General features: G+C 43.9%; 1 protein-coding gene and 1 long non-coding RNA gene across 5 annotated transcripts in view; one reads left to right on the top strand and one right to left on the bottom strand.

The window, feature by feature from the left end:
* Positions 1–20,170, top strand: part of LOC110536519 (pyruvate kinase PKM) — a 38,033-nt gene extending 17,863 nt beyond the window's left edge. For all 4 annotated transcript variants that reach the window (XM_036968223.1, XM_036968212.1, XM_036968218.1 and 1 more), the window contains 7 exons: positions 12,236–12,509; positions 16,272–16,422; positions 16,919–17,071; positions 17,536–17,702; positions 17,828–17,894; positions 18,072–18,186; positions 19,746–20,170. In XM_036968223.1, coding sequence (XP_036824118.1) covers positions 12,236–12,509; positions 16,272–16,422; positions 16,919–17,071; positions 17,536–17,702; positions 17,828–17,894; positions 18,072–18,186; positions 19,746–19,852 — 1,034 coding nt within the window. In that variant the 3' untranslated portion in view covers positions 19,853–20,170. The remainder of the gene's footprint in view (positions 1–12,235; positions 12,510–16,271; positions 16,423–16,918; positions 17,072–17,535; positions 17,703–17,827; positions 17,895–18,071; positions 18,187–19,745) is intronic.
* LOC118945352 lies at positions 419–10,477 on the bottom strand. Its single transcript, XR_005040516.1, has 2 exons — positions 4,419–10,477; positions 419–4,306 (listed from the first exon to the last, which is right to left on the bottom strand). It is a non-coding gene; the product is annotated as an uncharacterized LOC118945352 (long non-coding RNA).
* Positions 20,171–20,703: the final 533 nt, after the last annotated feature.

Genomic DNA, 20,703 nt, shown 5'->3' with positions numbered 1-20,703 from the left:
ACACACACACACACACACACTCTCACACACACACACACACACACACACACTCTCACACACACACACACACTCACTCTCACTCTCACTCACACACACACACACACACTCACTCTCTCACACACACACACACACACACTCACACTCACACACACACACACACACACTCACGCACACACATTCTCACACACACACACTCACACACACACACACAAACATACTGCATCAAAACACATTACTGGCGATACAGTGTTGGTGCAGTGGTTCTTCCTTTAAAGGTTTTGACTTTATGTCGCGACCGTTTGTGGTACAGTGGGGAGAACAAGTATTTGATACACTGACAATTTTGCAGGTTTTCCTACTTACAAAGCATGTAGAGGTTGTAGTGGCAAATCGGTTCAAATATGACACAACCAAGAACTTTGTGAAAATCAATATAGACTTTTAATACAACAGTATCATAAGCCGGAGCGGTCCGCGGAACACACACCCTTTCCAGAGCTCTCACTCTTCATTTTATACCCACACATACATCATCAGTTCATCCCCCAATGCAACTACAGTTACATTCCAATCCGTGCATCCTGCTTGTTCAGCCCAGTAACGCCCACATCTGCTTTCCGTCAGATTATCATGATGACAAGACCCTTGCTTTGATCTAAAGATAATATACCTCCCCCTTTCCTGTGGCCTGTGTTTAGACCCTGTAATTAACCCCATGTGTCCCTTTTGTATGTGTCCTTTATCTCTAGTTTTTAGTGTGTTCAGCTGCCCTGGTCACCTTCTCTTCATATTGTTGTCTAAGATCAAACAGACTTGTGTGTCTCCCCTGTGATGTGATTGATGCCTGTAATCCATCAGTTGGTCCTTTGGCTGACCCCCTCCTTTGTCTATCTCTCTGATCTTTGTATGTCCAGTTGCCCTAGGCATATATGTGTCTGCATTTTAAGTGTTTTTCAGCTGTCCCATACTCCCATGGCCTTTATCTACTTCCTGCCCTATACAATAGACAATGCATTTTACCAGAACAAGAAATGAACCCATAAGTGTATCTTTCTCTTGTGTTACCAAAATCATGTATATAATTTCTCCCACATAACCAATTTCTCCCACATAACCCCCCTCTGGTGCTTTAATAAGCACCAAAAAACTTAAAAGGACATATACGGATCAGAATATCAACAATTGATTAACAAAAATAAAGCTCCCTAATTAACTAGACCAAACATCTCTAGTATTTCATAAGAGTAAAAGATCTAGTTAGAAACAATAAAAGAACACCTAACTTAGACCAAACATCTCTAGTATTTACTACGGAAATGACCCTTTTTGTGGATATGCATCAGTTGACTTTCTTATGAATTTGGAATGACAGCATAACTGTCCATTTTCATCAGTATAGTGGCCTGGCCTACCCGGCACAGGATCAACTATCACCGGAGTGTCAGCTCTACTTACAAACATCTGTTTAACCGTTGTCTGGATCACAAGTGATTTCACCCAGGGTAAAACACAACAAAATACAATACCCAGAGCCAATAACCCCCCTTCCAGCATAAAGGCCGTCCTAGCAAACATGGCTCCCTATTTCCCCAATGCTAAGTCCAACCAATCCCAACCATGAGAGTCCACCCCAGCATTTTTCTTAACCTCTTCTCTTAACCCTTTAAGTTTAGCCATAGCGACAGCAAAGAATCCATTAGGCGCAGTGTTATTGGGAATAAAGGTGCAACAATCATCCCCGAACATAACACAAACTCCACCCTTCTCTGCCAAAAGCCAATTGAGAGCCTGTCTATTTTGCCAAGACATTTTACTGGGAGCCTGTACCTGTTTCCCCAACGCCGTTAAAGCCGAGTCAGTATAGTTAATGAATCTCTGTTGGTTATAGTATATGTAATTAATCCACTCTAAGTTCTTATTTGGTGTTATCCACAAAAATATAGATTCAAATCCAGATTTAACTTCATCTCTTGCCTTGAACTCCCGAGGTACCCCTCTAGGCTGTCCAATTGCATCAAAGTATACCTCAGTGTCTTTCTCATACACCCTCTTAACTCTAGAGTTAACATAACCATTATTAAATCACCCCATGATGACTACCTGTTGAATTGCTCTAACTAAGGTACAAAGACCCGTCCATCCATCTGGCAGTACATTCAACAGTTTGTCATTCCCACACATCCAGAAACTATCCGCAATACTTCTGTCCTGATTTTTTAGCATAATAAGAGATGGCGCAACCTGAGTTATTTTACCACACAACCCTTTTCTATTCGTCACCAACCCTTTATCTTTATTCCTACGAACCCCTGCAGTCTCTAGTACCCAAATAGTATCACATTCTACAGTGGTGTTTCCTACACCAATTCCTTCGGTGTTATGGCTGTAAAAACATTCATATTTTCCCTTAACCACAGTACTTCTGTCTAATTGAGGTCCATTTAATTCAGTTTTAATGTCATAGGCAGCACAATCCTTGTCTCCTAATCCAGTCTCGTTTAACATGGTTCTGCCTCTAGTGTGCTCCCTCGAGCAATCCTACATTCTATGTTACACAAGGGAATGTAGTATTTTCTCTGAATATTGAACATTTTACATTTAACACATTCTTCAAATGATGCAGGTTCAGGTACTATCAAAAGATGGGAAGGTGATTTTCTACACAAAATACAATTGTCCATTCTATGTTTATTTCTGCTGTATACTTAGCCCATTCGTACCACTCATTCTTCACTATTCTTTTCATGTGGTGTCCTTGAGTGGTTCAGAGTCTGGTATGTCTGTCTGTCATCTTTGCAATGTTCTTATCTTGAGGTAGGTCATTAGAGTTAGTCAAAAAGTTCAAAATGTCAATAAAGAACCCTCCTGGTTCTGATGCTTTCTAGCTACCACAGGCTCTTCCTGTTTAGGTATTGGCGTAAGACCAATTCTGAATGACTGAGGAACTACTCCCTTCAGCCAATCTTGTTCTCATTATTTCACCTATTAATTCTTCACCTTCAACTGGTTCAATCTGATTCATGGTGAGCACCCACTCGTCTACTTCTTTGGTTAACGTCAGGTCACATCCTTTTGAGTCCCAAATGACTTCTCTCTTCGTTCGATGATATGTCCATCCACCAAATGCAATCTCCGGTAAGGGTTTGATCCTTTTGTCTTCTCTTCTTCTGTTTCAGTTATATGTTGAGGTGGAACAGAGATTCTAACCTTGTCAGTCTTTTTAGATTGTTTGACTGGTTCCTCTCTTCTCTTCCTGTTTCCACCCTACATCTTGATTGTACGTGAGTCTGTTGTTGCTATACTAGCGTTCACTGTTACTTCTGTTATGTCAATATCATTGTTCTTCTGTGGCTCTAACTTCAAGTGTCTGTTAAGGAGACAATTCAAGAGCTGAAAAGTCAATTTTGGGGAAATCCCCATTTTCTTCAGCTTGCTGGACTTTTCCTCCTCTTTGCGGGGTCTCTCCTTCTGTTCCTGTGAGGCCTCTCCTCCTCTGTCTTCCCCTGAGGCTCCCTCCTCAGGCCGGACTGTGCTTCCATCTGGAAGGTGACCATTTCAGGGAAGAGATGTTCACATTCTTTAGGCGATACCTCGGGGTCCCACTGTAGAAGGCTTCCGTCAACAGAGTCTGCCCCAACAAGTATATCATCAGGAGTGGCAGACATGTTACCCCCTCCCACTTCTGGGCTTTCTGGCCATACTGGAGGAAACTTTGGTTGTTTGTCTCTTTTCTTTTCAGGCTCTTTTTCCCTGGTTCGTTCTTCTGAGTATGTTAGCCGATGCACTCGTTGTATCTGGTCTGCCATTTTCTTGATTCCTCCCCGGCGCTTTGATCGATTCCGCTGCTCCTGCTCCCTCCGGGGTCCCTTCTGGTGAATCAGCATCCTCTGTGTCCTCATCTCTGTATGGTTGTGTCCTTCTCTCCGTCGGGACTCGGGTGCAGTGGTTTAGATGATACCACGTCTTGCTTCCTTTCACTTGGACGGCCGTGTTTGTGGCTGTTGCCACCTCGTAGGGTCCTTCCCTCCTCGGCTGATCCCACTTCCTTCGGAACACTCAAACGTAGACTCGATCTCCTGGTATCACTGGGAGAGATCCTTCTGGTCCCCTTGGATCATCAGATGTGGAACCTCTCATCCTGGTTCAGATTTCTGCCTTCTTTCTATGGGGCATTCATACTTAGAGACTTATGGCCTCTGTTCTATGATTACACCATACATTCTCTTACTTCCATCACTCATCACACAAACTGACATTCCAGCTGAAGCTGGAGAACCCTTCTCCATCTGGTTTCCTAAACATAAGACTTGGAAAACAAAGGACAAAACATAACAGTATTGACAATGTTATATGTTATGCATGACTGTATTCATGAATACTGAAATCTGAGACCATGACAATTCCCACTCTCTCTTCACCTGACTCTATGCCTCCAGGATACTTTTCTGCTGGACTCCACAAAAATGGAGGCCCTAATTGGCTTCCTCATGCTTTCATCCAGTCTTCCCCTTTCGGCCGCAGGTTCTGAGAGGTGTTCCCAAACCATGTCATTTTTTACTTAGTTCCCCATCTGCTCTGTTTCAACTGATAAACATGTGCATAACCTTAATCAACATTATTCCTTCTTAAAGTAATTCAACACGGAATGAGCTTCCACATTGAGCCTTCAACATGTGGTTTAGAGTACAACTACCCTAACATATATCCTTATTCACATGATACATTATCAAATAAAACAAATAACCCCCAAACTCAACCCAGTATGTCTACAGTAGAATCTAGTCTCTCTCTCTCTCTTTTGTTTTGTTTCACGTCCTCTGTCATGGTGTTTTCAAGCTCACCCATTATTCAGCTGGACCTTACTTCTTGTGAAACTTATGCACCCATCATAGAGAGACATGACAATCTTTACCACTGCAGGTGCTGTAAGAAGTATATCCCCAGCCCGGTGTATCTTGATGTACACTCAGTTTCCAGAATTCAGCCCATGCCCTTCCATCTGGCGTCTTTTCCTGGGAACATACATACTAACTCATGGGTTATTTCCTGACAAAAGACTTTCTTCTTAGAGCAAGATCACTAAATCTTAATTTTTAAATAACAGCCCTATGTAAACATTCTGTCTTAAATACCTGGCCTCTTGCCACAAAAATATTCATAATGATAGCCAAATTATGGTCCCTACCGTAACTGCTGCAAGAATAACATGTAATCAGTCAAGTGTCTTCCAGTTGAAAGAATATCCAATCCTAACAAAACTAAATCCTAAGCTTCTTAAACTTTTGCTCTAGTGTTCAAAATGCCACTACCTATCACTTTTACCATAATCTAGGTATGTGTAATGTTCTATTTACTTTTAGAATTGTCCCTATATTTTTACAAAACCAACTGTCCTTCCTTTTCTGTGAATTATCTTGTCTATCAATATACACTGTTTCTAGAAATAACACCCCCCTCTTGTTACCATAACCTTCATATATGAGCCCCCAATGTAGTTACAGTTTTTCTAACCCATAACACATAAGTCACTACTCCTAATTTCCTTCCATAGTTTGATACATACTTAAACATTCTCAAATCATTTTTAGTCAATATATATCAGTCCCTCCTCAGGAAAAATATACACTCTTATTTTCCTCAAAACAAAAATAAATTGACCAAACAAGAAAAATGGTAAAGTAAATTATAATAACTGCATATTTGCAATAAATTACCACTATTTGTAATGTCTTCTTGTAATGTCTTCTTCATCCTTGGGTGGTATCACACAACAGACTATACTTTTTATTCAATTACTTATGTCATTCCAATGTATCACTCCAATTACTATGATATTGTAAAATAAAAGAAACAAAAACCTTTAATCTAATATTCTGCAAGTTCTGTCAATCAACCTGTCTCAGGATTAGTTTCCAGAGCTTCCCTAGGCTTAGTAAATTTAAACAGTCCTATATTTAAAACTAAATGTTGTTTATATATTGTCCAATCCAATATTCAAAATAACAGTCCTTAGTGCTTACTTTAACTCAAATTTGACCTACTCAATTCAATACATCTCCCTTTAATAATTATCATACTAAAAACTTTTAGTACCAGTAATATCTATTGTACCATGCGCCCTTTTACCTCTGTTTTTCTGTCATGAGTGGCCTAGTAATAAAAGGTCATTATCCCAATCCCCTTTAGTCATTCTTCTCCCAGTACATATCATTCCAGATACAGTTCACAGGTCATCAGACACAGTTGTCCCACACTATTCAGCCAGTAGGGTGGGTTTGAGTTTCACACCCACTTGGTGTTATGATAGTCTCTCCCAAGCATTAATGCAGTCTGACATTACATTTCCATGATAACTCCCTTATTCTACTAGCGATCTCTCAGATGAGTTACAGATTATGTAGTTATCATCATAACCCTTGCAGAAACCCCCCCTCCAATAACCTATTTGGAGTAACTGTTATCCCTTGTTTACATATATTTCCATTTTATATGTAGCATGAACAAAGCACATTTTGTATTTACCCAAAGACCATAACCCCAGGGAATTGATATGTTCTCCTATAACCCCATGTTAAATAAAAATAAACCTATTTGAATAACTAGTCAATTCAAGATTACAACTCTTCATCTTTTTCCCAAGGAAATAATGGAATTTCAGTGATTCTACACTTTGAACAGAAACTGGTGTTTCTCAATCATTTTATAATTAAATCCCACCTATTCCAAAAATTTCTAGTGAAGTTGATCAGTCTTCACGGGAAATTCTTAGAGTTCAGGGCATTCGACACCATTATAATGTTTTCACTCTTTTTTCTTTAGAAACATCTTAACCACACTTTCAAAAGCACTTCCATCCTTCTGCATACCCAATTTGAAACCGAACTGAAAAACCCATTGAAAATGTAACCCCTTTTTTCTGGAAAATAAATGTACATTTCGTTAACATTCACCATGCCACCCTCTAAATCAGCAAGCCAACAGTAACACACATACTAAAATCCCCTCACTTATCCCGAGCATGCGATAAAAGCTCCAGCCATGCACAGAACGCACAATTCCCCCATGCTCGGCCATCTGTATCCTACCCTTAGAAATTGAATACACCCATACTCTACAATTTGCTTTTCTTCTATTTTTACCACGCTTGTGATTTTTCATATACGTTTATTTTCCGTATTTTGACGCTAATAACAACTTCTCCACGCATTTTATCACCACTGAAACCACCATTGTAATGCAAAACGACTCCGAGTGAGGCTATTTGTAAATTACATCGGTACCTTACTATAAGTTAGGTAAAACGTGATCTAGTACGTATTTCATCACATAAACTGTACTCTCTATGAACCACTTTTTGATCAATCAGAGACTATACACCGCTTGGTGAAAACTTAATTCGTACTAACCTTAGAACGATCAGTTGTTGTTCTTTTAAAACGGGTGTAAATTCCTGTATTTCTGCATTCTCTGCTATCGCATTCCAGTGTCATCTTACACTAATTTTCCCCCACACTAGTTAGCCCTGCTCTACAACTTCTTACACTTCCCCCATCGTAATGTATTTCTGATGATATGTTAATTAACATTAAAACGCTGGTAAGTTAAGCTTCTTGTTATGGTTTTATGTGATCGTTCCAATTCATTATTTTATTTATCCTGTTTACCGGGTAATGTTGCCCTACATTGTAGCAAACCGCTCCTTCATATTCAAATCGAATTGGTAGAATTAACGTGCGCTTCTTTCAGCGACTCTATGGCTTTATTAAATTTCGCTATCTCTATATTCCAGGGAGAAACAGTCCATTTGTTTCCATGCCACTATTTATTTTTCCTAAACTCTCCCATCGCATTATATACTTTATTTACTATTTTCCAAGGTAGATCTACCCTACTTTCTCAAATAATAATTTATTAGTCACATCACTTAATACCTCCTATTAAAACCTACTCTATAATGTCTACAACTGTATTACTGAATACTACAGAAGCCTTAATGTCTTATTCTAGTACAGCACCACAAATATCACTGTGTTTTTATCTTTGCTTATACTATTACTTTAACTTTATTCAATGTATTAAATCCTATTTCATATAATTTTCCTTCTAATTCAGCTTATTTATAATGTCTGCACTTTCTTATCTCTTTATTTATCCGCTTGCTATATTCTCTCTTAGCCTATTTTACTGTTTAATTCCTGAGGCTATTTTTAAATTGCAGCCTCCTATTTCGTTTACAGGGCTCGTGATATTTTTAATGTGTTCTAGACTTCTATTTTCATGCAATTCTCACTTTTGCCTAGATTTATTTTAACCAGTATATTTTAGTTTCTGTATATTTTTAAGTTATTTCTTCCTACTTCGCATCCGTTTTATACTATCCATGCCTTGTTTAATAACTCTTTTTAACACCTATTGTAATTTTTACAATGATATTTTAACTCATTATCCAGTCAATGTTTTATGCTTATGTATAACTTATCTTGCCCAATATTTATCGATTTCGTTCCTCTTCCCAGTGAGAGTTAAATGCGCTCTCTTTCTCAAATTACACTTAGTTAACTGTCAGAGAGGCCTGCGCATTCCCAGTTGGTCACAGACACACAGCCTGTTCTTCCTCTTCTTTCTAATCTGCTCATTCATCACAAATAATTATATTACAGCATTCATTCAATCCTTTTGTCTTTACCTAAAAACAAAACAGTTTATTACCTAACTTAATTCACTTCCTCTACATAAGCTGGTATTATCCTATAGGATTTTTCACGCACACTCTTCGTTTTTACCTAAAAACGACCTATAGTTTATCCCCTAGTTTAATACACTTCCTCTACATAAACTGGTATTATCCTATAGGATTTTTACGACATGACGAGACTACTGTCTAATCGGATCAGCTTGTCTTCATATCCTATTCATCCACCCCGTATTGATCTTTATTCTACGTTAGAGCAATATCGTGGCGCGACCTACTGATTTATAAACCCCCGTTTAGCTAGACGGAGCGTTTTATATTCGCAGGATTTCCTTTTTCAGTTGAACGTCGCACAATCAGGCCAGCGTTCTTTCTGTGTTTTAAATATTCACCCGTACAGACCTTCATTTCAAAGCGGTAGCCATGTGTATTTATTTTCTAAATACTCATCCGTACAGACCTTTTCCTTGAAGCGGTAGCCATGAATGTTTATCTATCTACTTATCAATAAAGTAGCCTACCCATTCAGTCCTTCAGCTAAATATTTTGAAGCGGTATCGCAGGATTACTTATCAATAAAGTAACCTACCCATTCAGACCTTCTGGTAAATATTTTGAAGCGGTATCGCAGGACTTCTATAACTACTTATTTTATTCAAACCTTATAAGCAGATAGCTGTAACCCTGTGCCCAATCCCAGCCCCAACATGCCAGAATAACACACCCTACACCAGCGAAGTTCACAGCCCCCACCTACTTACTCACTAGACATGCATGCACATTCATTATACAATTTCCAAGCTTACACACATGCATGCAAATTCATTGAATTTCAAAAAGTTCTTTCGTTTCTATAGTTTTTAGGAAATTTGAGAGAGAGAGACCTACTTGACGCTCCTCTTGCTGAGGCAGGATCTCTGAAGCGATCTACGCAAACATTTCACTGTTGTCTTACCTTAGCTGGGTGGCCACCCTTGTTTGCCCAGATCGTCCAAAGATCCCGCTGCCAGCCAAGAACGTTATTCAGTCCCTAATTCTCCTGGCATGCTCGCCAATTATGTAGTGGCAAATCGGTTCAAATATGACACAACCAAGAACTTTGTGAAAATCAATATAGACTTTTAATACAACAGTATCATAAGCCGGAGCGGTCCGCGGAACACACACCCTTTCCAGAGCTCTCACTCTTCATTTTATACCCACACATACATCATCAGTTCATCCCCCAATGCAACTACAGTTACATTCCAATCCGTGCATCCTGCTTGTTCAGCCCAGTAACGCCCACATCTGCTTTCCGTCAGATTATCATGATGACAAGACCCTTGCTTTGATCTAAAGATAATATACCTCCCCCTTTCCTGTGGCCTGTGTTTAGACCCTGTAATTAACCCCATGTGTCCCTTTTGTATGTGTCCTTTATCTCTAGTTTTTAGTGTGTTCAGCTGCCCTGGTCACCTTCTCTTCATATTGTTGTCTAAGATCAAACAGACTTGTGTGTCTCCCCTGTGATGTGATTGATGCCTGTAATCCATCAGTTGGTCCTTTGGCTGACCCCCTCCTTTGTCTATCTCTCTGATCTTTGTATGTCCAGTTGCCCTAGGCATATATGTGTCTGCATTTTAAGTGTTTTTCAGCTGTCCCATACTCCCATGGCCTTTATCTACTTCCTGCCCTATACAATAGACAATGCATTTTACCAGAACAAGAAATGAACCCATAAGTGTATCTTTCTCTTGTGTTACCAAAATCATGTATATAATTTCTCCCACATAACCAATTTCTCCCACAAGGTCTGTAATTTTTTATCATAGGTACACTTCAACTATGAGAGACGGAATCTAAAACAAAAATCCAGAAAATCACATTGTATGATTTTTAAGTAATTCATTTGCATTTTATTGCATGACATAAGTATTTGATCACTTACCAACCAGTAAGAATTCCGTCTCTCACAGACCTGTTAGTTTTTCTTTAAGAAGTCCTCCTGTTCTCCACTCATTACCTGTATTAACTGCACCTGTTTGAACTCGTTACCTGTATAAAAGACACCTGTCCGCATACTCAATCAAACAGACTCCAACCTCTCCACAATGGCCAAGACCAGAGAGCTGTGTAAGGACATCAGGGATAAAATTGTAGACCTGCACAAGCCTGGGATGGGCTACAGGACAATAGGCAAGCAGCTTGGTGAGAAGGCAACAACTGTTGGCGCAATTATTAGAAAATGGAAGAAGTTCAAGATGACGGTCAAACACCCTCGGTCTGGGGCTCCTTGCAAGATCTCACCTCGTGGGGCATCAATGATCATGAGGAAGGTGAGGGATCAGCCCAGAACTACACGGCAGGACCTGGTCACGGCAGGACCTGGGACCACAGTCTCAAAGAAAACCATTAGTAACACACTACGCCGTCATGGATTAAAATCCTGCAGCGCACGCAAGGTCCCCCTGCTCAAGCCAGCGCATGTCCAGGCCCGTCTGAAGTTTGTCAATGACCATCTGGATGATCCAGAAGAGGAATGGGAGAAGGTCATGTGGTCTGATGAGAGAAAAATATAGCTTTTGGTCTAACCTCCACTCGCCGTGTTTGGAGGAAGAAGAAGGATGAGTACAACCCCAAGAACACCATCCCAACCGTGAAGCATGGAGGTGGAAACATCATTCTTTGGGGATGCTTTTCTGCAAAGGGGACAGGACGAATGCACCGTATTGAGGGGAGGATGGATGGGGCCATATATCGCGAGATCTTGGCCAACAACCTCCTTCCCTCAGTAAGAGCATTGAAGATGGGTTGTGGCTGGGTCTTCCAGCATGACAACGACCCGAAACACACAGCCAGGGCACCTAAGGAGTGGCTCCGTAAGAAGCATCTCAAGATCCTGGAGTGGCCTAGCCAGTCTCCAGACCTGAACCCAATTGAAAATCTTTGGAGGGAGCTGAAAGTCCTTATTGCCCAGCGACAGCCCCGAAACCTGAAGGATCTGAAGAAGGTCTGTATGGAGGAGTGGGCCAAAATCCCTGCTGCAGTGTGTGCAAACCTGGTCAAGAACTACAGGAAACGTATGATCTCTGTAATTGCAAACAAAGGTTTCTGTACCAAATATTAAGTTCTGCTTTTCTGATGTATCAAATACTTATGTCATGCAATAAAATGCAAATTAATTACTTAAAATCATACAATGTGATTTTCTGGATTTTTGTTTTAGATTCCTATGATAAAAATTACAGACCTCTACATGCTTTGTAAAAAGGAAAACCTGCAAAATCGTCAGTGTATCAAATATTTGTTCTCCCCACTGTAGATGGTGGCAGAATGTGGTAAATTGCGTCATTCTGGCAACAATGGCTTACACAGAATTCTGTGGCATCCCGCAAGCTGTGCTGCAGTATACCGCAACTTTTAAAGGAAGATCCACTGTACATGATCATACTGCACAGTCCTGGAGATAGACAAGCCATAAACAAATAAACATTCTCTACTTCTATCTCATGATCTGTTCTTATGACCTCCCTCCCTTCTCTTCCTCTCCCCTCTCTCCAGGTCCAGACTGGGTGGAGGCACTGGTAGAGAGTGGAGGTGTTCTGGGCAGCCGTAAGGGGGTCAACCTGCCGGGGTGTGACCTGGTGGACATGCCCGCTGTGAGTGAGCGTGATGAGGGGGACCTGAGGTTCGGCGTGGCCCAGGGGGTGGACATGGTGTTCGCCAGCTTCATCCGCTGTGGCCAGGATGTCAGGGAGATCCGACGGGCCCTGGGGCCTTTCGGAAAGGACATCAAGGTGGTCAGCAAGGTGGAGAGTCGCCAGGGAGTACATAAGTGAGTGTGTGTGGAGGAGAAGAGAGAGAGGAAGAGACACAACATGAAGAGTCAACATGAATAGAATAACTTTCACTGAATTAGTAGCTTTACAGTCTCAGATTTACACATGAACAGCGCATATCTTCAGCCTCAGTAGATGGATACCCTGCTGTCAATACCTGCTGTTGGCCTTGGAATCACATGACTCATTCTGTATCTCTAACAATAAGATTCTATAATCTACAGTACATACAGTAAGACAACCATACTCCTGAATTCCCCCCCCCCCTTTATTTAGCTAGGCAAGTCAGTTAAGAACAAATTCTTATTTTCAATGACGGCCTAGGAACAGTGGGTTAACTGCCTTGTTCAGGGGCAGAGCGACAGATTTGTACCTAAATACAACTGTAATACAACTGTTGGGCTATATGTTTAGATTTGAAAAACATTCTGAGGCTGCATGATAGGACTCTGCTTTCTTGACATTGCTATCAACAAAACTAGTCCTACAGGCTCTGGTTTTATAGCACCAGGACTACTGATCAGTCATACTGTATGGCCAAGTGCCACAAAGAGGGACATAGGCAAATTACAGTTGGCCCAGAACAGAGCAGCACGGCTGGCCCTTAAATGTACACAGAGAGCTAACTTCAATAACATGCACGTCAATCTCTCCTGGCTCACAGTAGAGGAGCGATTGACTGCATCACTACTTGTCTTTATGAGAGGTATGGACGTGTTGAAGGCACGGAGCTGTCTGTTCAAATGGCATGCACACAGCTCAAACACCCATGCATACCCCACAAGGCATGCCATTGCCACCAGGGGTCTCTTCACAGTCCCCAAGTTCAGAAAATACTCTGGGAAATGCATAGTACTACATAGAGCCATGGCTACATGGAACTATTCCACATCAAATAACTCAAGCAAGCAGTAGAATCAGATACCTTATGGAACAACGCGGACTGTGAAGAGACACACACACAGGCACTCACAAACGCATACGCACAGACACGCTAGGCATTTAACACCATAGTGCCCTCCAAGCTCGTCATCAAGCTCGAGACCCTGGGTCTCGACCCCGCCCTGTGCAACTGGGTACTGGACTTCCTGACGGGCCGCCCCCAGGTGGTGAGGGTAGGCAACAACATTTCCACCCCGCTGATTCTCAACACTGGGGCCCCACAAGGGTGCGTTCTGAGCCCTCTCCTGTACTCCCTGTTCACCCACGACTGCGCACGCCTCCAACTCAATCATTAAGTTTGCGGACGACACAACAGTGGTAGGCTTGATTACCAACAACGACGAGACGGCCTACAGGGAGGAGGTGAGGGCCCTCGGAGTGTGGTGTCAGGAAAATAACCTCACACTCAACGTCAACAAAACTAAGGAGATGATTGTGGACTTCAGGAAACAGCAGAGGGAACACCCCCCTATCCACATCGATGGAACAGTAGTGGAGAGGGTAGTAAGTTTTAAGTTCCTCGGCGTACACATCACAGACAAACTGAATTGGTCCACCCACACAGACAACATCGCGAAGAAGGCGCAGCAGCGCCTCTTCAACCTCAGGAGGCTGAAGAAATTCGGCTTGTCACCAAAAGCACTCACAAACTTCTACAGATGCACAATCGAGAGCATCCTGGCGGGCTGTATCACCGCCTGGTACGGCAACTGCTCCGCCCACAACCGTAAGGCTCTCCAGAGGGTAGTGAGGTCTGCACAACGCATCACCGGGGGCAAACTACCTGCCCTCCAGGACACCTACACCACCCGATGTCACAGGAAGGCCATAAAGATCATCAAGGACAACAACCACCCGAGCCACTGCCTGTTCACCCCGCTATCATCCAGAAGGCGAGGTCAGTACAGGTGCATCAAAGCTGGGACCGAGAGACTGAAAAACAGCTTCTATCTCAAGGCCATCAGACTGTTAAACAGCCACCACTAACATTGGGTGGCTGCTGCCAACACACTGACTCAACTCCAGCCACTTTAATAATGGGAATTGATGGGAAATGATGTAAAATATATCACTAGCCACTTTAAACAATGCTACCTTATATAATGTTACATACCCTACAATATTCATCTCATATGTATATGTATATACTGTACTCTATATCATCTACTGCATCTTCATGTAGTACATGTATCACTAGCCACTTTAACTATGCCACTTTATTTACATACTCATCTCATATGTATATACTGCACTCAATACCATCTACTGTATCTTGCCTATGCCGCTCTGTACCATCACTCATTCATATATCTTTATGTACATATTCTTTATCCCCTTACACTTGTGTCTATAAGGTAGTAGTTTTGGAATTGTTTGCTAGATTACTTGTTGGTGATTACTGCATTGTCGGAACTAGAAGCACAAGCATTTCGCTACACTCGCATTAACATCTGCTAACCATGTGTATGTGACAAATAAAATTTGATTTGATTTGACTCTACACACACGTACATTGTAATGTTGTAATATTGTTTTATTGTGGTATTATACATTTTGTATTATAGATACACTACAGTATACAGTACCAGTCAAACGTTTGGACACACCTCATTCCAGGGTTTTTCTATGATCAAGGTGAACTGGCAACAGACAAACAGAGAACACAGGTATAAGTACACTGGGGATAAGGGAGAAGATGGGCGACACCTGGACGGGGGTGGAGACAAGCACAAAGACAGGTGAAACACACCAGGGTGTGACAACTATGAAAAAACACATATGGAAACATGTAGTAACCAAAAAAGTGTTAAACAAATCTAAATATATTTTAGATTTTAGATTCTTCAAAGTAGCCATTTTTTGCCTTGATGACAGCTTTGCACACTCTTGGCGTTGGTTTGTCAAGATCTGTGTGGACGAACTTGACTGGCCTGCACAGAGTCCTGACCTCAAACCCGTTGAACACCTTTCGGATGAATTGGAATGCCGATTGCGAGCCAGACCTAATCACTCAACATCAGTGCCCGACCTCATTAATGCTCTTGTGGCTGAATGGAAACAAGTCCCCACAGCAATGTTCCAACATCTACTGGAAAGCCTTCCCAGAAGAGTGGAGACAGTTATAGCATAAAAGGCTGGACCAACTCCATATTAATGGCCATGATTTTGGAATGAGATGTTTGTCCAGCAGGTGTCCACATACTTTTGGTAAGGTAGTGTATGTAGAGGTAGAGTAGTGGTGTAATAATGTGTTGTATGGTGTACTGTTTTATTTTAAATGGTGAAGTAATTGCCTTCATCTTGTTTGGACCCCAGGAGGAGTAGCTGCTGCCTTGGCAGGAACTACTGGGGCTCTTTAATAAATACATATAAAACCACTCTGCAGTATCGTAACCACAGAATTAAATAGAACATTATCTGCTATCATAACACACATTCCCACTGACAGCGAAGTGATGGATAACCACGTCACTGATAACCACGTCTGGATGTTAGAGATCTATAATCACACTGACAGCTGACAGCAGAGTGATGGATGAGGATGTGTCAGAACTATATAGGATCTGGATATTATATATACTGTATATGATACATCACCCATATGGCTGCCTGTATATGAATATGTCATCATAAGTCACGTCTACTTCTCTTCTTCCTCCTCCTACCCTCCCCCTCCATCTCTCCCTCCCTCCCTCCCTCCCTCCCTCCCTCCCTCCCTCCCTCCCTCCCTCCCTCCCTCCCTCCCTCCCTCCCTCCCTCCCTCCCTCCCTCCCTCCCTCCCTCCCTCCCTCCCTCTCTCTCTCGCTCTCTCTCAGTTTCTTGGAGATCCTGGCGGAGAGTGATGGGGTGATGGTTGCCAGGGGCGACCTGGGCATAGAGATCCCTGCAGAGAAAGTCTTCATCGCTCAGAAGATGATGATCGGACGTTGCAACTCCGCTGGCAAGCCTGTTATCTGTGCCACACAGGTCAGAGGACACACACACACATACTCACACAGTCCTGGAGCCATGTTGAGTGTGTTGTATGGTACAGCTCTTGACTCAGAGTGACAGCATAATAGCAGGTATTTCTATAAAAGGCCAAAATGCACACATACACATGCAGACACCCACACACACACACAAATACTTCAAGGCATGAAGAGCGGGGAAGGGCCAAACAACATACATGTGTTACATAGGATATTAGCAACAGGACACAAAATATAATGATGATAACATAGATACTGTCTCTCACAGACACACACACATAGACACGGACACAAACACTCCTCGGTCTCATGTTCTCTCTGTCTCCTTCATATTGACTCATATGGCTAGACTCTGTGTGGAGTCTCACGAATATCAATAACCATCCCTCCCCATCACTCTACCCATTCTATTCTCAGTGTCTTCTCTCATGTTGCCCAACCACATCCCTTGTGTGCTGATGTGTGTGTGTGTGTGTGTGTGTGTGTGGTAGATGTTGGAGAGCATGGTAGCCCACCCCAGGCCTACGCGTGCGGAGGGCAGTGACGTAGCTAACGCAGTGTTGGATGGAGCCGACTGTGTGATGCTCTCTGGGGAGACGGCTAAAGGACTGTTCCCTGTCGAGTCTGTGGCCATGATGCACTCGGTCAGTGTGTGGAGAGTAGAAAGTCCATTCTATTAAATAATCATTTGGTGGGTGCTTATATTTGTCCTATTTCACACGTGTACAAGTGTGTATTATAGATGTGTAAATTGGAAATGTGTTTTTCAATATATCCCAACTCCCACTGAGACACCCTCAGAGAGTGGGGTCACGGCCAGCCATTATCAACCGCGACCCTGGAGCAATTAGGGTGGTTAAGTGCCCGGCTCAAGGGCACATCGACATATTTTTCACTTTGTCGGCTTGGGTATTCAAACTAGCAACCTTTAGGTTACTGGCCCAACTCTCTAACCGCTAGGCTACCTGCTGCCTGTCAAATATGGAGAGTTGGGCTGTAGGACACTTCCAAGGAATCAAAATGTCTGACAAATTTAGATTTTGCGGTGACCTATCCCTTTAACAATTCCCCCTCCATCTCTGTCACACCACACCACACACACCTACAGATCTGCAGGGAGGCAGAGGCAGCCATCTTCCAACAGCAGTTGTTTGAGGAGCTTCGTCGTCTGACCCCTCTGTCCAATGACCCTACTGAGGTCACTGCTATAGGAGCTGTAGAATCCTCCTTCAAATGCTGTGCTGGAGCTGTCATAGTACTCACTACTACTGGCAGGTATGCTGTTATACACACACACACATGCTCACTGACTCCACACGTACTATACATGCAAACACACACATGCTCACTGACTCCAACCCTCTCCCTTTCTGCTCGTTCTATCCCTCTCTCTCTCCCAGGTCAGCCCAGCTCCTGTCCCGGTATCGCCCACGCTGTCCCATCGTCGCGGTAACAAGAAGTCCTCAGGTGAGATTGAATACTGGCCCACTCTACGAGACACAACCCCTAAGGTTAGGTTTAGGATTGTTGTTTGATATGTGGTTGTAGCCTGTAGAGTGGGGCTGTTACCTGCCTCCTTCAGGGTAAAGGTAAAGGCTGTTAGTTTGGGTGGACTGACGGGGGCAGTGTGTGTTCTGTCTCCAGGTGGCACGTCAGGCCCAGCTGCTGAGGGGTGTGTTCCCAGTGCTGTTCCACCCCCTCCCTGCCCCCGTCTGGGCCGATGATGTAGACAACAGAGTCAACTTCGGCATGAACATAGGTCTGTGTGTGTTGAAGGGGTGGGTGTGTGTGAGAGAGAGAGAAAAGGAGTGGGAAAGATGGGGAGAAAGTGGGAAAGAGAGAACGTAGGTTTAGTGTCATATGGATGATATTCACGTCTCTTTTCACTATCTCACTATGTCTGCCTCCACCTTCCACCCTCCCTTACTGTCTGCCTCCCTCTTCCACCCTCCCTCACTATGTCTGCCTCCCCCTTCCACTCTCCCTCACTGTCTGTCTCCCTCTTCCACCCTCTCTGTCTGCCTCCCCCTTCCACTCTCCCTCACTGTCTGTCTCCCTCTTCCACCCTCCCTTACTGTCTGCCTCCCTCTTCCACCCTCCCTCACTATGTCTACCTCCCCCTTCCACCCTCCCTCACTGTCTGCCTCCCCCTTCCACCCTCCCTCACTGTGTCTGCCTCCCCCTTCTACCCTCCCTCACTGTGTCTGCCTCCCTCTTCCACCCTCCTTCACTGTGTCTGCCTCCCCCTTCCACTCCCTCTCACTGTCTGCCTCCCACTTCCACCCTCCCTCACTGTGTCTGCCTCCCTCTTCCACCCTCCCTCACTGTGTCTGCCTCCCTCTTCCACCCTCCCTCACTGTGTCTGCCTCCCTCTTCCACCCTCCTTCACTGTGTCTGCCTCCCTCTTCCACCCTCCCTCACTGTGTCTGCCTCCCCCTTCCACCCTCCCTCACTGTGTCTGCCTCCCTCTTCCACCCTCCCTCACTGTGTCTGCCTCCCTCTTCCACCCTCCTTCACTGTCTGCCTCCCTCTTCCACCCTCCCTCACTGTGTCTGCCTCCCTCTTCCACCCTCCCTCACTATGTCTACCTCCCCCTTCCACCCTCCCTCACTGTCTGCCTCCCCCTTCCACCCTCCCTCACTGTGTCTGCCTCCCCCTTCTACCCTCCCTCACTGTCTGCCTCCCCCTTCCACCCTCCCTCACTGTGTCTGCCTCCCCCTTCTACCCTCCCTCACTGTGTCTGCCTCCCTCTTCCACCCTCCTTCACTGTGTCTGCCTCCCCCTTCCACACTCCCTCACTGTGTCTGCCTCCCTCTTCCACCCTCCCTCACTGTGTCTGCCTCCCTCTTCCACCCTCCTTCACTGTGTCTGCCTCCCTCTTCCACCCTCCCTCACTGTGTCTGCCTCCCCCTTCCACCCTCCCTCACTGTGTCTGCCTCCCTCTTCCACCCTCCCTCACTGTGTCTGCCTCCCTCTTCCACCCTCCTTCACTGTCTGCCTCCCTCTTCCACCCTCCCTCACTGTGTCTGCCTCCCTCTTCCACCCTCCCTCACTGTGTCTGCCTCCCCCTTCCACCCTCCCTCACTGTGTCTGCCTCCCTCTTCCACCCGCCCTCACTGTGTCTGCCTCCCACTTCCACCCTCCCTCATTGTGACTTCCTCCCCCTTCCACCCTCCCTCACTGTGACTTCCTCCCCCTTCCACCCTCCCTCACTGTGTCTGCCTCCCTCATCCATCCTCCCTCACTGTGTCTGCCTCCCTCTTCCACCCTCCCTCACTGTGTCTGCCTCCCTCTTCCACCCTCCCTCACTGTGTGTAGGAAAGGCCAGGGGCTTCTTCAAGACAGGTGACATGGTGATCGTGGTGACCGGCTGGATCCCTGGTTCTGGTCACACTAACATCATGAGGGCAGTCCACGTGCCCTAAACACTCTGTTCTTATTGGACACTACCACTGACTGGCTGACAGGCCCACCAATCCTAAGTGGCACATAGCCTAACAGACACACTAACTGGAACACTAACTACATAGATAGCATAGAACTAGAATTAATAAATTTCCCTTATGTGGAGATGAAGTACATAAACAAAACAACAGTTTAGAGATTACGATGAAAAGTCAATATTTTTTCCATGTTCATTGAAAGTGATTTAAATGTAGACAATGTTTTTGTGTGTTTATTCAATTCTGTCTTGGAAGCACTGCCTCTCTCCAAATAAAGCTTGGAGCATAACCTTATCATAACCTGGTGTGACATCTGCCTTTCTCTCTCTCTGTCATTATGGAGGTCAGGCAGTGAATTATCTGGCAATTAACATGTAGTCCAACGAGCTACTATCTTCTAGTCCTCATTGCTAGGTTAGTTATATCCGGTTATGACGATGACACGCATAACCAATCAATTATAGTGATGTCTCATAGATATCTCCCCTTTTCTGAGAGAAATCCAAACTATACATCCTCTCTACCTAATACAAATATTCACCCTGTGGACCTTTTCAATACAAACTATTTGTATTTCAATAACATGTATTTTTAGTAACATAGAAACACGTTTTATTTTTCTTTAACATCGACAATACACATAACTGTGTCAACTAGGACATGGGGGTTGACAGTCCACAGCAACATAACTGTGTCAACTAGGACATGGGGGTTGACAGTCCACAGCAACATAACTGTGTCAACTAGGACATGGGGGTTGACAGTCCACAGCAACATAACTGTGTCAACTAGGACATGGGGGTTGACAGTCCACAGCAACATAACTGTGTCAA

The sequence above is a fragment of the Oncorhynchus mykiss genome, chromosome 3, assembly GCF_013265735.2.
Source record: "Oncorhynchus mykiss isolate Arlee chromosome 3, USDA_OmykA_1.1, whole genome shotgun sequence".
NCBI lineage: Eukaryota > Metazoa > Chordata > Actinopteri > Salmoniformes > Salmonidae > Oncorhynchus > Oncorhynchus mykiss.
This window is presented reverse-complemented; position numbering and strand designations above follow the sequence as displayed.